General features: G+C 42.1%; 1 protein-coding gene across 3 annotated transcripts in view; it reads left to right on the top strand.

Moving 5' to 3' along the window:
- The window catches only part of sytl5 (synaptotagmin-like 5), a 48,112-nt gene extending 34,278 nt beyond the window's left edge, over positions 1-13,834 (top strand). For 2 of the 3 annotated variants that reach the window (XM_085433687.1, XM_085433686.1), the window contains exons 8-17: positions 1,167-1,267; positions 1,770-1,859; positions 4,722-4,787; positions 6,042-6,220; positions 6,300-6,402; positions 6,527-6,688; positions 6,785-6,893; positions 9,140-9,278; positions 9,803-10,011; positions 10,642-13,834. In XM_085433687.1, the coding sequence (XP_085289813.1) occupies positions 1,167-1,267; positions 1,770-1,859; positions 4,722-4,787; positions 6,042-6,220; positions 6,300-6,402; positions 6,527-6,688; positions 6,785-6,893; positions 9,140-9,278; positions 9,803-10,011; positions 10,642-10,784 (1,301 nt within the window). In that variant the 3' untranslated portion in view covers positions 10,785-13,834. The remainder of the gene's footprint in view (positions 1-1,166; positions 1,268-1,769; positions 1,860-4,721; positions 4,788-6,041; positions 6,221-6,299; positions 6,403-6,526; positions 6,689-6,784; positions 6,894-9,139; positions 9,279-9,802; positions 10,012-10,641) is intronic. The other variant, XM_085433688.1, reaches the window with a different exon arrangement.
- The last annotated feature ends 2,316 nt before the right edge of the window (positions 13,835-16,150 follow it).

The following is a 16,150-nucleotide window of genomic DNA, read 5'->3' as shown; positions in this document are numbered from 1 at the left end:
GAATTTAATTTAGAAACATTTCAGGAGATATTTTTGGAAGTCAAAACAAGATCTGGAGAAAAGAAGAAAACATTGAGTGAGCGGAGGGAATGCGCACTTTCTAATTAGAGAGGCTCTGCATAACCCCCTCATATGACTGCAGAGTACCTGCAGGAAGGTTTAGCTGACGCGGGGATTATGGTAAAGTGCTGAAGCACAAACAGGGTCTACACAGCAGAGATATTGGAAGGAAGCTTTACCTGCAATCTAATTAGAAAAGTCAGATGGAAATGACTAAGAGAATCCCAGAAAGTTGACGGTGCTCATCTGGACGAGTGGTAAAACGTTTCTCCTGCTGAAAACGCTGCGCACGATGAACGGAATCAACCTTCTGAGGTCTAACAAATCTGAAAGACGATTTTATGGGATAAGTTCTTTGGGAGCAAGTGGCATGGAGTTCAGATGGAGCTGTTTGGCCGCAATCCAAGGTTTCAAATGTTCAGAGAGAAAAGGGGAGAAGTAAAAGCGCCTTGCTTTAGCTGATGGATCAGGAAGATTGGATTTCCACAAATGTCACTTAACTCTGAAAGCAAATAGCATGCAGCTAAGAAGTGAAACTGAAATAAGCAGCCTTCTACAACAAGACAAGGATCCTAAATGGACCTCTGTCTCTTGCATCTTTCTGAAAATTTTTTTTCAATAAACTGTGTTTTTTAGACCTATTTTAGGAACATGAATTAATTTCACTCCAACCAGTCGCAGCAGATGGCCCCGCCCCTCCCTGAGCCTGGTTCTGCTGGAGGTTTCTTCCTGTTAAAAGGGAGTTTTTCCTTCCCACTGTCTTTAAAGTGCTTGCTCATAGGGGATCACATGATTGTTGGGTTTTTCCTCTGTATGTGTTATTATAAGCGCCTTGAGATGACTGCTGTTGTGATTTGGCACTAGATAAATAAAACTGAATTGAATTTAAAGCAACAAATAGTTGGAAAAGAAATCCTACATCATAACAAGAAGATTTATCTGCTGCAGACGGCACGATTGAGCAAATAGGAAGTTAATAAGTTTCCAAATCTGACCAGAAGTCCGCTGCTGTCTGCCTATATTTCTCAGTGTTTACGTTACAGCACTGCACCTTCAGAACAGTTTTCCTTATTTCTCTTGCCTTCTTCCCTCTCTTCCTTCATCAGATCACAGTCGATCAGAGTGTGACCTGTTATCTCCCGGCTCTGAACCCAGTGACAGTGCCCTCTCTGTCAAAAGCCGCTCAGTCCCCGGCCTCAACGAAACGGTAAGCGCCATCATCCCACCCCCACTCCTCCTTCACACTCATCACACATCGGGATCCGTGGGCCGATGAACTCGACACGATGCGTCAGATGTGGGACTGAATGTTAATTTCACTTCAGAGCTCACTTCAAAGAGCATGACAGGCATCTAAACAGATGTAGGCCAAAAGCAGGTGGAGGATGTGATGGTCAGTGTCGGGCTGCTTTGTTTGTTTTTCAGCGAGCAGCAAACAGAAAAACTCTCAAATGTTTTTTTTTTCTTTACCTACTCATCCATTCATGCACTGTTCATTGTAAAAACAACCACAGTGTGGTTTTGCTCGTGAAAATTTAATTACCGCTCTCTGTCCGGTCCTGTCTGATTAAATTTATGGAAGCTGCCTGCATCCACCCACACAGCTGCCGCATGGAAAACTGCACAGAGCACAAAGACGCTCTGGCCGGCTTCTCGCGTGTCATCTCCGGTGTCATCTCCCTTCTGACTGAATCCGCTGTCATCCACAGGAGTTTTCTGACGACGACGAGGACATCGATGCCCTGATGTCAGCCCACAGCAAGATTACAAGCAGACGCCTCAGCAACGCCGTGTCAACGGTAACACCCGTGCTAGATCACTCACAAAATCAAATAGTAACAGGAGTTCCCATGTGGTCAAACAGGTACACGATTATGCTCCGTATGCACACATACCGTGCGCTCACCGCCAGATGTGTGACTCAGATGTGTGCGTTCTAGTGTTGACTGTGCAAACACAGACTCAGCTGTGTCACGAACACCTCCTGTAATAGGAAAGCTTAACCCTGTTTCCGTAAACTAAGTAGTCGTATGGAGGGAAGGGTCACTGCTTTGAGGCGTGCAAGTGTGTTTATGTAGGTTAATGATGTGCGCTTTGCGGGAAATATGTCATCCATATGTAAATACTGAAAAGTGGAGATGTGTGTTTATATGAAAAGCTAAGATTTGAAGCTGCACCCATCTATATTTCAAACTAACAATGGAAGTAATGTGAGGCCTCTAATGAACTCTGAGGAATGATCTCAATCTGCAGTCCTGCAGAAGCATTTCGAGATGATCGTTTTGTGGAAGTGGAACGGCGCTCATAACACGACATTAGCATAAAAATGGCTCCCCTGTGAGTTCTGAGGCATGATGACTGATTGTTTAATCATGTGTAGTTTATCAAAGTTCCAATAAAGAGACTAAGGTGTCAGATTTTTTGCATTTTCTCACTCGTCATGTCCGTCACGTTGTCCATTTCAAGCCCAAACAAGATACACTATAATCACCAAAAGCGGAAAGGGAAACTAAAAGACGCGCAGCCTCTGCTGTCCTCTAGATACGAGCTGCAGCTGTTTTTCTTTTTTTCAAGCTTTATTGAAAACAAGACAGCCATATCTCACTCTATTTACACTGCAGTTGATCCATAGCACCTATCTCACAGGTGTGGGATGACACCAGCCTATACGTCGTCTGTCATCTGTCAGCAAGAATATGACATCATAATTACCTGATGTAGCCCAGCAACCGTTTTATCAGACTACTACTGTGTAGTCTGATAAAACGGAGTTATTATATTTTGTTTTCTTTAATTCGTTTTCAAATTTCTCTTTACCTTTTAGTTTTTCTTTCAGTTTCGTTTTTATTGTTTGAAGATGTTTCGTTTTAGTTCAGTTTTTATTGGTTTTAGTCTTTTGAAATAAAATGTCACGAGTACAATTTAGGAAAATCACTTCAGGTATTACAATAAAAACAACTATTTAAAAGCAGTTGACGGTCAGTCTCATAGACATCCAGAGTCTCAACAATCACGTGCATCAGAGCGTCATCATGTAAATTGTAATAAAGTTTTTGCCACTCTAACGAATCTACAAACAAAGAATATTACCTTTAAATTATATTTTCATTTTCCCAATTTAAACTTTTTGTTTTGTTTTGTTTTGTTTTTTCAGTTAACCGAAATGTTTTTTCACATCCAGTTTTAGTTTTTAGTTTAAAATAACTTTGGTCTGAATCTGTTTTTCGTCCACCTGTTTTCAACCAAAAGCCTTTGAACTGAAGAAGAGAGAGTGGGCTCTTAGAGAGGGCTGAGGCCTGGAGCTAATGTTACGTTTTTCAGACAGAGGCCGGACCGACTGGCTGCTAACAGGCAGACTGAGACAAAGAAGCATCTCTTTTCTCCAGATCATGCAGATCTGCTGTAGTCAAGCCCCAGAATACAAATACAGAGTTAAGTTTCATTTAATATCAAAGCGATAGTGTTTTTTTTACTTAATTGCTCATACATTTACTTGATTCAGATATGCATATTAACTTCTTCAGGGGAATCAGTCACAGCCAGCTCTAAACTACTTTGGCAGAAAAGCAGTTATTAAAATGTCGAGATAACAATCTTATTCATGACTCACTGCGCTCTGCTCGTCTCCTTTGTGAGCGTGTTTAGTTTGAGAGCTGGGTAGGTAAATGGATGATATGGCCAGCCTGTTTGACAGTCGATCTTTCTGTTACAGTAGCAGTCACTGAGCTGCTGTTGGCAGTATGAATGGAAGTAGAAGGTGGTGATGAGATGTGATGCAGATAGTTCGCTGTCACTGACTCGAGCTCTAATATACTCTGCCCACTGCTGTGATTCACTGCACAGAGGGCTTTTGTGGATAATGAAGGCACAATGAGCTACTATTAGAGGCATTTAATGGTTCCCATGATCTATGACATGTTTTTTTTCCTTTTTTTCGGTTTTAACGAAACCTTTTTATTTTCTGGTGAGGTAGGGGGTAAAGGCGATGTGTATAAATATCATAAATATCAACTAAACTATACGTTTATTAGACTTTTAAGGAAATAGTAGTGGTTTTTTTCATGACTGTAGCAAACTAAAAAGCTAGCCAAGTGCGTACATGTGTATGACACAGATACCCGCTGATCAGTGCTGAGGGACATTAGAGTAAAATACTGTTATTGCACTCATTAGAACTGAAATACAGGGGTTTTTTGTATTGTCATTATTTTCACTCTAATGGTTGATATTCACTCATCTGCCACTTTATTAGGTACACTGTGCTAGTCTTTTGACTTCAGAGCTGCTTTGATTCAACAAGGTGCTGGAAACATCCTCAGAGAGTATGGTCCATGCTGACATGATAGCATCACACAGCTTCTACAGATTTGTCTGCTGCACATCCAACTAAAACGAAGCCAAACTAATATGAGCAGTGCTAATGAGCAGTTATTGAAAAGTTAAATATTTAAATCTGCAACGATTTTTAAAAAGATGGTTAATAGTTTAAAGGGTTATGTCCCATTTCTTTCTCGTAGCAGCTGTCTATCCGTTGCATATTTTCAGATTTCACAGCTGGACGAGTTGGTAAATCTGTGATTTCTAACACATCAGAGAGCTCAGTACTCACTCTTTCCTCTTCTATCTTTCTTCATATATGTTTCTGCCTCTTTTATAAATAGTCTTCCACTCCTGGATCAGAAAGAAGGTGGGGGTACCTCAATGTCCCCGACTCAGATGCTGAGACTGTAAGCCTCTCCTTTGGTAGTTGTGCATGCTTTTATTGCACATTCACACAGTAAAGGTGCCGTAGCAAAGCACCAGAACCTAAATATTACATGCAGGTTTCAATAATATATAGAGAATTTTCATGAATATACCATAAGATGATATTCTGAGTGTAACTGCATGCTCACTGCATGGTTTTGCTCGTACTTTTCCTTTTTTCTGTTGGTGCTTTAATTTGGTGCCCCTTGCATTTAACAAAGCCATTTGTCATGCTGACTTCCTGCAGGAAATAAATGAGTAAGACTTTACAGTAGAGGTGGGGTGAGAGAGCCAACGTGGCTCAATTCTGGCTTCTGGAGTCTTTTGCTCCCTGGATAGCAATATTATTATCAGTGGATTATGCCAGTTTTATCCTGTCTGGAGCTACAGCAGTCATGCTTTTAAAGACATGTTCCAGACATAATTACCTGCTGTGATTGCAAATATTTTTTTTCCTCAGAGAAATAGGTTTGGCAAGAGTTCAGTGTGAGGGGGAAAATTGTGATGGTGAATGTGGCATAAAAATGTTACTGTTTAATTTGATGGGCAAACAGTGAAAATTCAGGAGGAGCAGCCACCCAAGTCAGAATTTTACCGCTTTTTAACTTTAAAAAAAAAAGTTCACTTTTATTATATTACATGTTTGCTAATGTGGCTTTTATTTGATGGAGCAGACCTAATTTCTATGACAGTTATAACCCTGTGGATCTGACTATTTAAGCTGACGACCAACAGCAACAAGTGTTCTTCAAGCAAAGTCACATCTCTCTACACTCTCAGTTGACACAGTTTGCTGCATTCACAGGTCTGATGTGACTGTGGACTCGACATCTTTAATGTTCAGTCTCTGAAATTTCCAAAAATGGCAACAAATGCCGGTTAAACTTCTAAAAGATTGGCCAAGTGACAAATTCTACAAAGTCTACACGCTGCTACATGTCACGCATCCTTACATATGTCTTGACATTTCCAGACAGAATATAAATGCTTTTTCTCATTTATACCCCCTGAAAGCTTCACGTTTTGCACTTCCCTCAAACTTCCAGTGACAGCAATGATTGACGTGAGCCTCAGTCTGAACATTGTGCAGATTTTCCTCCTCTTTTGTTCATCGTGTTTTGTTTCCACTGTATTTCATCACTTCTCTTGCGTCACATGCTCCCCGTCTCCCTTCTCCCCTCCTTTATCGTCGCCGTCTCATATCTACGCCTTTATCTCTCACCTTGGCCTCGTAGAGCAGTATAAACAGCACGATGAGCATGTACAGCGAGACCGGTGACTATGGCAACGCAAAGGTGAGCGGCGAGATCCTGCTCAATGTCAGCTACAGCTACAAGACCGGCGCTCTCAGTGTCCTTGTGAAAGAATGTCACAACCTGGCAGTAGGAGATGAGAGGAGGCAGCGCACAGATGCGTAAGAGAGCACGCACGCACACACACACACAATGGCATAAGAGGACTCCGTTATAACCTGCTGTGTGTTCTTGTGGCAGGTATGTGAAGACTTACCTGTTGCCAGATAAGTCCCGACAGAGCAAGAGGAAGACGAGCATCAAGGCCAACACCATTAACCCTGTTTTCAACGAGACTCTGCGGGTGTGTGAGAGGAAAACTCAATGAGAGCTAGAGAGCAATGAATTAATACGTTACATCATAAAACGACATTCAGTTGATCTTCTCTTGTGGGATTTATTTTTTTTTTGAACTTCCTCTCTCTCAGTATGTGATCAGCCACTCGCAGCTGGAGACACGAACCCTGCAGGTGTCCATATGGCACCACGACCGGTTTGGACGCAACAGCTTCCTGGGAGAAGTGGAGCTGGCCTTTGACGCCTGGAAATTCGATTGCCACATAGAGGAGTGGTACACACTGCAGCCCAAGGTGGCAGCCTGAATCAGCACATATAGTGTTTTTCAGCTACCTCGTATAAATATGAGCATCTGGTTTATTAGTGTGTGTGTGTGTGTGTGTGTGTAGGTGGAGGGCAGTATAGACGCAATGCTCCAGTATAAAGGAGAACTAACTGTTGTGTTGAAGTACATCCCTGAAGGAAAGAACGTCACACCGACTGCGGACCAAGTACAAGGTATGTTCATGGCTGTCATCACCATTAAACTTTACAGTATGATATACTGTATATAATAAGATTTCTTGACATCTGGAGTACATTGCTGCAGATGTTCTGTCAGTCTGTGTTGGCAAGTGTGCTGTTCTATGCAGCAGTCTGCTGAGAACGCAGCATCAGAAACAAGGATGCAAGGAGACTGGACAAACTAGTGAAGAAAGCTAGCTCTGTAATCGGAGCCAGACTGGACATGCTGGGGGAGGTGGTGGAAAGATGCACACGAAAGACGTTAAAAGCCATCCTAAATAACTTTGATTTCCTCCTTTACAACACCTTTATGAAACCAAAAACCATCAGTACTGGAAGACTCTGCTCTCTCTGTTGTAAAACAGCAAGATATAGAAAATCATTCGCACCCACAGCCATCAGGGTTTCAGTTCTCATACAAACCGCAGATGAGCTGTCAGACATTTGAATTTCCCTCGGGGATCAACAGAGTTATTCTTCTTCTTCTTCTTTGCTCCTTATTAGTGACATTTTAAACCACAAAATCAAAAACATGTTTGTTATATTTAAAACTTTGAAGTTCTGAGGGTCTGAATAATGTTTGACTGCACAACATGAGTTTGTGATAATGAGTGACCTACCAGTGAGTTGTTGATTTGCTAATGAGGATAAATATATATTTGCCCAACCCTCTTGGATCTAAATAAAATCCTTCTTATCCCCGTCTGACCTGAAAACATTGTTTTTCGCTACTTTCAGACGTTCCCTGGTTTTTATCCCCAATTACTGCAGCGCGACTGCTCGACTGCTGCCCAAATGATTAGAAAACAGAAACTGACCTCCTGTTTGTGACTAGTGAAAAATATTCCTAGACATCTATAAAGCACTGCATGGTTTTGTAGAGCAAGTGGTGTTGTTAAGGTTGGTGCAAGCAGAGGATTGTCACAGGGGTCAGGGCTGAAGGAAATTCTTTGATATTTTTTTTTCTATATGACCCTTTTTAATCATACAGACGTGTACAGACACACGCCCCCACACACACACGCACACACACACTCTCCAAAACTAATACTTGTCTTAACCAGATGCATGTATGGATCAGGTCTGGTAAATCTGAGAAGGAAGGAATGCAGTGGGCTAAATCACAGCTCTAAACTAGGGGCTGAAGTCCAATGTGCACAATAGCTGCTATAGCTGAGACTTTTTGGGGGGGATTAGTGTGTTCTTTTCTTGTGAAAATCCTGATAAGATGACCACCTGACCACCAGATTTTATCACTACAGTACACAACATCTGTTTGCTTGCAACCAGGTACATCTTAGGCTCCTGAAGGTACTCATCTATATCGTGGAGTGTCATTATGTTGCCTAGCAGCCACCTACCAACAGATAAAGAGGCCCATTTGTAATTTATGCTCCTGTAATGTCTTATAAAAGCATTGTATCATTTTAATTTCACAACATCTAATTGATTTCAAATGCAAAACTTTAATTATGCAAGCTATTTTGTGTTGAGATTGCATTGCCTAGCAACCACCTAACACCTGACAAAAATTACAAACCAAACAATACTGCATCATGAGCATGCAGTAGTTATTTAAAATGCGAAAAATGCAAATGTCCAAAATATTGAACAGAAATGGAAAAACTACGTTTGTGTTCTTACACCAAAAATATCCACTATGCTGTCTGCAACAGATGATGCTTGTGTGGATTTCATCACACTAAGTAACATAAAAACTGGTTAACATAGGTCTTCATTTTAAAGGTGGGTTTAAATTGAGGCTTCCATCATCTTTCACTGACCACATCTCAGAAGAGATACGAAACACTTCCTTTGTGAAACTTTTGCTCTTTGCTGGCTTATATTTATAATAATAAAGCATGTAACTATGGTAACTGACGTGGTCATGTGTGACATGTGGCTGCATGGTTTTCATTGCTGTGGTTTGCATGAATTAAATTTGTATCGTGAAATTCCTGAATAAATAAAACATGAAGGGCCATATGCTTTACAAGCATGAGTCACTACTTTGTAGCTAGTAGGGATAGATATTATTGAACTTAATGCCTTTATTGATTCTGCAAAAAGGTGCAATTTATTTATTGATTTTTTTTGTGTAAGTCAGTGTGCACAGGTCATTGATATCTCTTTCTTACTGTTATGACTGATTTTATTTAATTTTGTATCTAATGTTACATATACATTATAAACTTTCGCTTGCACATGGATTCATTTGTCTGCTTTTCCTACCAACGCAGTGAAAAAGAGTTTTCTGAAGGGCAAAAAGACGAGCCCTTTAACTCTGCCTGAAGGGGGCATGGTTGAGCTGCTGGTCAAAGGAGCCAAAAATCTCACTGCTGTCAAGTCTGGAGGCTACTCGGATCCTTTTGTGAAAGGGTGAGACACTGGTTTATGAATTTGAATGAGGTAATGAGGTTTTACGTCAGAGTAGGCACAGCTTTTATGAAGCACACATATAACTTACAAATGTAAATGATCTAAATGATATTTGACGTCTCATTTCAGAAAATGTAATCTATTTTGGCATTTACAGTGTGTTATTCTTCAGTTTAAAATCTGGCACTAGTTGTAAATCCAAATCATGAAGTTACATGGACACAGTTTAAGACAACAGGACTAATTTTTCTGCCTCTGTAGTCACTTTTTTACTACTTCTGAAGCTGTTTCATCTCTTTGGGTCAGTCTTGCATCTCTTGGAGCATCTCATGTCTTTTTTTTGTCGTCCTCTGATTTCTTTTCAGTGACCGAATTTTATTTATTTATTTATTTATTTATTTATACCATTTTCCCCTACCAGTATATTGATGCAGTATGGAAAATGAATGATAGTGGACTAAATTGTGATTTCTTAAAAAACACAGCTTGAGTATATGCTAAGTAACTTCTATCCTTTTTCTTAGATACCTCCTCCCTGATAGCAACAAGTCAACCAAGCACAAGACCGTGGTGGAGCGACACACCGTGAACCCACAGTGGAACCACACCTTCACCTACTGCGGCCTGCAGCCGGGAGACCTCAACAACGTCTGCCTGGAGCTGACTGTGTGGGACAAAGAAACTGTGTCCAGCAACGTCTTCCTGGGAGGGGTGAGGCTGGGAGCTGGCACAGGTAAGACTGTGTGGCAGGAAAACAAAATAATCTGGTTAGCCAGTGTTATGAGAGAAGGAATTTCCATGTGTTTTTTCTGTTACAGTCAAAATGTTGCAGAAAATGTTTTATTATTTTTTAAACAACTCATATGTTGTATATCTGCTTGAATGGATGCTTTTATTTATCACATTAATTAAAATTTTCCTGTGAGCCAAAGTCAGACGTATTTATATTTATTCATAATTTTGCTACAGTCCTGTCACATCCACAGTGTAACAGACATTTTCCCACTTCAGCCTACATTTTAGATTTCCCACACTTATAAATATACTTTTTTGTTTTTCGGACTATGTCCGAGATTAGAGTCACAGGCATTATTTCGACATATACTGACATCACTATTTTAAACTCTGCTCGAATTAAATGTAAACATCCATATGTCTGTACAAAAATAAGGACAGGTATTATTGGTGTATGAGGAAAAGAAAACTGCCTCATGCAAACCTTACTCTAGTAGTTCTCTTCAAGCACATGCACGGTTTGCACATTAAGCAAAAATCATAAAGCATATGGAAATCCTATTAACTGTGGGCTGTCTAGTTCTAACAAAGTAAAACAAATGTGTGTGTTTCTCTCTGCTCCCATCAGGGGAAAGCTATGGGAAGGAGGTCGACTGGATGGACTCGTATGGGGAGGAAAAGCGGCTGTGGCAACGAATGATTGAAAATCCTGAAGTCCCTCATGAGTGCACTCTGATGCTGCGATCCAGCATGTGCAAGCACAATACATGAACCCAAACGAAGCACAGCTAGAGAAAAGACTGAGACTGGAAGGGAGAAGGGAAAGAAGTCGTCTGAAGGTGTGAGGAGGAGCTAGAAAAGCGGAGCGGTCAAGGGGTAAAAAAAGAAGGCAGTGAAGGGGTCAGGACTCAGAATAGGAACAAAGCCCATGCCTCTCCCTGCTTCTTTTCTCTTCAGATCCCTTCTCCCATCCACAGGAGCCAGTCATGCCTTACAAATTCATTCACATGTGCCCCTCAGCCCTCAAAAGCATCTAGTCTTGACCAAACACTGCTGTTTATGGAAAACCAAGTGCTGTATTTAACATACTGTACCTTCTGAATAAGCACAGGGTGACTCCCAATATGTCCGCCTGTGTCTCTGTGAGTCATTTCTGCATGTAGCGGCTGGAGACCATTCACAAGGCATTAGACGAGGCACCGATCACTTATAAATAAATGTGAACACTCCCCTTATAAACAGCAAAGCTGAATCCTGTTTTGAAGCACATGGGATGTTGAGTTCATCCCCTCAAACAGCTGCGTACAGGTGTAGAAAGTGACTCACTCTTACTACTGTGCTGCTCAAGTACTCAAGAAGTACTTTCACTTGAATTTACTTCTTCATAGGCTTTCTTTTAGATTAAAGAAAAGATTAGCAACAGAACACTTGGAGAGATTTAAATTACATATGCATACATATAATTTAATAAAATGAGAAATAAAATGAAATTTACTTAGTTGACATTGAAATAGAAGAGCAGGAAAAAAGTCACTTTTGAGAAGCTGGGTGTAGCTGGGTAATTTTTCCATGGATAGTATAGCAATAGAAGGATGTTGTGAATCCTGTACGTTCATTGTCCCCATAGGATGTACCCTCAGGATGATAATGATTCCCTAATATTCCCTTGGGCTTTGCCTGCTGGAGGAAGGTTTCACTTATCCTGTAAAGTGGTTATATCAGTGTTCAAAACTGCTGTGCTGGTGAATCATGAATAGTTCCTGGTTGGCGCATCCTAGTGAACCCAACTTTCTCAATCAGCCGCTCAAGGGTCGCATTTGAATTTTGAATACAATATCTTCAACCTATAAATTGTGTGAACAAAATGTTATGGCATTCATAACCCTCTTAGAATTCTCTTTTAATAACTCTTGCAATCTGAACATTTGTTTAGTGCCCCCATCTGGTCAGAACAAAGTGCTAATTTGCAAATGTTAGCATGCTAACACAGTAAAGCTAAACATCACACTATCGGTATGCTAACTGTAGCGTTTAGGTTTGCTGCTTGCATGGCTGTTGTCCTTTTAAAGTGCATCTGCACGGGAAGCGGTTTGCAGTAAAATGCTACAGCAAGTCAATGACATTTGGCAACTTTAAGCTACCATGGGTGGAGGAGGGGGAAAACACTGCCACAAAGTTGATGGGTACTGAGACAAGCTTTCCTCAACTTCAAGGCAAGTGGCTTAAGCAAGTACTAAGTAAATTAGAGGGTTAACTAGTAACCACATATAACCCTAACCCTTACCCTGGAATTTATGCGTCGTTTACCAAAACGATGGGTCAAGCAAATCGCTCCCTGTGTGTATGCAGCTTTATGCTAGGTTCAGACGACACTATGGCCTTTGAGATTACGCCGTTATAGACTGAAATTATTTGACCAGTAATAGAGGTAATTTGTGCACATTGCTTGAGTTGTCCGTCATATTGAATGTCATGCAACCACCGATCATGAGTAAAATCTGTATTCCCCAACTGGTTTGCAAGTGGTTGCTGGATGTTGCTGGGTAAAGTCTCAAAGAGGCTGCTGCACCAAAAACCTTGCAATTGCCTTGGCTGTTAGCAGGGTGTCAAGTTTGGCTGTAATTTGTGTGAAAGATGCCTTCTTGCCTAGAAACACTCATTAACAACTAGCGAAGTGCTAAATAAACTTTAGAAAATGCAAGGCAAATGGAAAACCCAGAACCTTCACCTTCAAAGTAAAAGTCAAAGGTGCAACTGTTGTGGTTATTATCGCACTTTTCACAATGGCGCTACCACTCAGTGAGTAGCTGGCGCGTCTCTGACAATAACTACAACCTGAACAGTCTGTTAGCAACCAAGGCAACAAACACAAATACATGTTCTTAAACAGGTCAAGGATTTTTGCTGTCAACTGGTAAGTGCCATCAGTCTCTATGGCTGTGTGACTCGGGCCTTATTCACTTGACCCTACATTGTCGCACGAACAAAACAGCAGATGTAACATGATTTGGAAAATGTCACTAGCCAGTAGTTCGCATTCTTTCATGACCTGTGTGATGCGCACAATGCTTGTCTTCTACCCCAACCCCTGACACCTTTCTGCTGTTTTGTAGTCCAAACCTGACGTAGTCCTATTCTTTGAGGGGGAAAAAGAAAGTTGCTTTGTTTTGTTTTTTTTTGTTTTGATTGACTAAATAATTACAGATTACCCAGCTTAGACTAGCTTTGATGTAAATTGCTTAACACTGTATCAGTGTGATAATAGAAAATGCATGGTATTAGAGAAAAAGAAAAGATTATATAAAGCACTGACATTGTCACTTTACTCCTAGAAAACAGTTATTTGAAGTGCGTTCCCAGCAACCCCTGAGAAGGAGGCTGTTTGCTAAGAGTGAGTCAGCACTGAGGCGAGCGCCTCCATCTCAGTAATGAGCCGGTGACAGTCGGTGACCTTGCCCCTGTCGCCCGGAGCTCTGTGGTCCACCGTCATGCGTTGAAACGCACAGTTAACAAAAACTCATCTCAAGATAAACTCTGTAGAGCAATTCTTTATGTGGAATGCCAATTTTGTCTGCTTGTCCTCTGAAAACGTCCGCTCTCAGCTCCCAGTTTGACACCCAGTTATAGTAATAATACATGTGTTAACTGTCCAGCATACATGACAAGTCGTGCAATACCCAATTACTGAGAAAACTCTTGATGTACAGCATGTACTCTCTGTTGTCTGGTTTCCATGCATCAGATTCACTGTTTGAAAGCCTATTTCATCCCAAATGTGTTACGAGAATATTTTGAATTAAACACTCTTTCCATACACTGTACCCATTTTAGTCTTGATTTTACTTTGGCTCAGTCTTAAAAACGTGTTCATTTATACGTTCAGTCATTGTTTGACTCATTTTACCGCAGATTCCTGCATCAGTGCAGTGTGCCATGAAGGCACTCGGCTTGTGGCACTGCTTACGTGTTTCCTGAGATCTGGTTCAGGTGAGTTTGGTCAATCAAGTGCAATGACAATATGGTCAGCAAACCATTTGGTGGCAGTTTAGGCACTGTGGGATGATAAGACCTGTTTGAAAGGGAAATCAGCATCTACGTACAGCTGGAAACATGAAGTGCTTTCCAATCTCCTTTTTGATGGCTGCATCGATTTTCATCCACTTTGTTTTATCACGTTCAACCAACACCAGCAGATGACCTGGAAACTTCACACTGGACTTTATAAACACTTTATAAACACTTGTTTTCAGAATGCTTCTGTACGTGCAGCTATCAAACAACATATCCAATAAAGAGCTCAACATCGTAACAGGTTTAATTCTGTGGCCTTAAGGTCACCTAGAAAGTGGAAAAATATCCCCATAGCTGGGTCTGGGTGCAGTTTCCCCCTCCAGGGGCAAGGGTACCTAGACCCGGGGCTTAGAGTACGCTTGGGGAGTGTGATTGTGTGTACAGTGTCTATTTATGTCTGTCTCCACGTTGGGTGATTGCTGAGTAATTGCATATGAGAGCATGAGGGTGGGAATGGATGTTTGTATCTGTGTGTGCCTGTTTGTTTGTGTCTTTATGTCAGGTTGGGTATCAGACGCCACCTCTCTGGGGACATCTCAGGCCCTCCAAGGTTTGGAGGCCTATCTCCCCTCACCACTCCCCCTGCCAGTGGCCGACGCCCGCAGACATCGGGCGGTTCTTTGTGTCCGGGGATGGGCGTCCAGGTACGCACCGGCTCACTCCTTGTGGCTGCTTGTCGGAGCCTGGAGCCTGGGGCTCGCTCGGACCTCTTCGGGGGTGGGGTGCCCTCAGCCTGGGGCTTGGTCACTCTGGCACAGCTGGCTGCCGGCGGAGCTCACGAGCACGTCACTGCAACCCCCCCTGGCTTCTGCTTCGTGACTGGTGAGTGACCCCTCATTTGGGGCTCTCCTCAGCTCTTTCCGGGATAGTAGAACGGTTGCCCCTCCGTTGGTCTTCCTTGGTCTCGTGTGCTCTGAGGGCCTCTGGATGTCTGGAGCCTGGATCTCCTCCATACCTGCTTCATGCCCAGGAGGACGGGGCTATGGCTCCCCACACCCTCTAGGAGATCATTACATGAAGGAACCTTTTAAATACAAGCGCGCTCACAGGTGTACACACAGGTGCTCACAGACACAAGCTACACCCTTTTTAGCTCCTACCTCAAAGCACACTGTGCAGTGTCGATCCTACGTGCCGCACAATACAGGGAGTGCAGAATTATTAGGCAAATGAGTATTTTGTCCACATCATCCTCTTCATGCATGTTGTCTTACTCCACGCTGTATAGGCTCGAAAGCCTACTACCAATTAAGCATATTAGGTGATGTGCATCTCTGTAATGAGAATGGGTGTGGTCTAATGACATCAACACCCTATATCAGGTGTGCATAATTATTAGGCAACGTCCTTTCCTTTGGCAAAATGGGTCAAAAGAAGGACTTGACAGGCTCAGAAAATTCAAAAATAGTGAGATATCTTGCAGAGGGATGCAGCAGTCTCAAAATTGCAAAGCTTCTGAAGCGTGATCATCGAACAATCAAGCGTTTCATTCAAAATAGTCAACAGGGTCGCAAGAAGCGTGTGGAAAAACCAAGGCGCAAAATAACTGCCCATGAACTGAGAAAAGTCAAGCGTGCAGCTGCCAAGATGCCACTTGCCACCAGTTTGGCCATATTTCAGAGCTGCAACATCACTGGAGTGCCCAAAAGCACAAGGTGTGCAATACTCAGAGACATGGCCAAGGTAAGAAAGGCTGAAAGACGACCACTACTGAACAAGACACACAAGCTGAAACGTCAAGACTGGGCCAAGAAATATCTCAAGACTGGTTTTTCTAAGGTTTTATGGACCGATGAAATGAGAGTGAGTCTTGATGGGCCAGATGGATGGGCCCGTGGCTGGATTGGTAAAGGGGAGAGAGCTCCAGTCCGACTCAGACGCCAGCAAGGTGGAGGTGGAGTACTGGTTTGGGCTGGTATCATCAAAGATGAGCTTGTGGGGCCTTTTCGGGTTGAGGATGGAGTCAAGCTCAACTCCCAGTCCTACTGCCAGTTTCTGGAAGACACCTTCTTCAAGCAGTGGTACAGGAAGAAGTCTGCATCCTACAAGAAAAACATGATTTTCAT

Source organism: Copadichromis virginalis, linkage group LG16 (assembly GCF_057382275.1).
Source record: "Copadichromis virginalis isolate Kocher_CV1m ecotype Utaka linkage group LG16, C_Virginalis_male_GT1.1, whole genome shotgun sequence".
Lineage (NCBI taxonomy): Eukaryota > Metazoa > Chordata > Actinopteri > Cichliformes > Cichlidae > Copadichromis > Copadichromis virginalis.
This window is presented reverse-complemented; position numbering and strand designations above follow the sequence as displayed.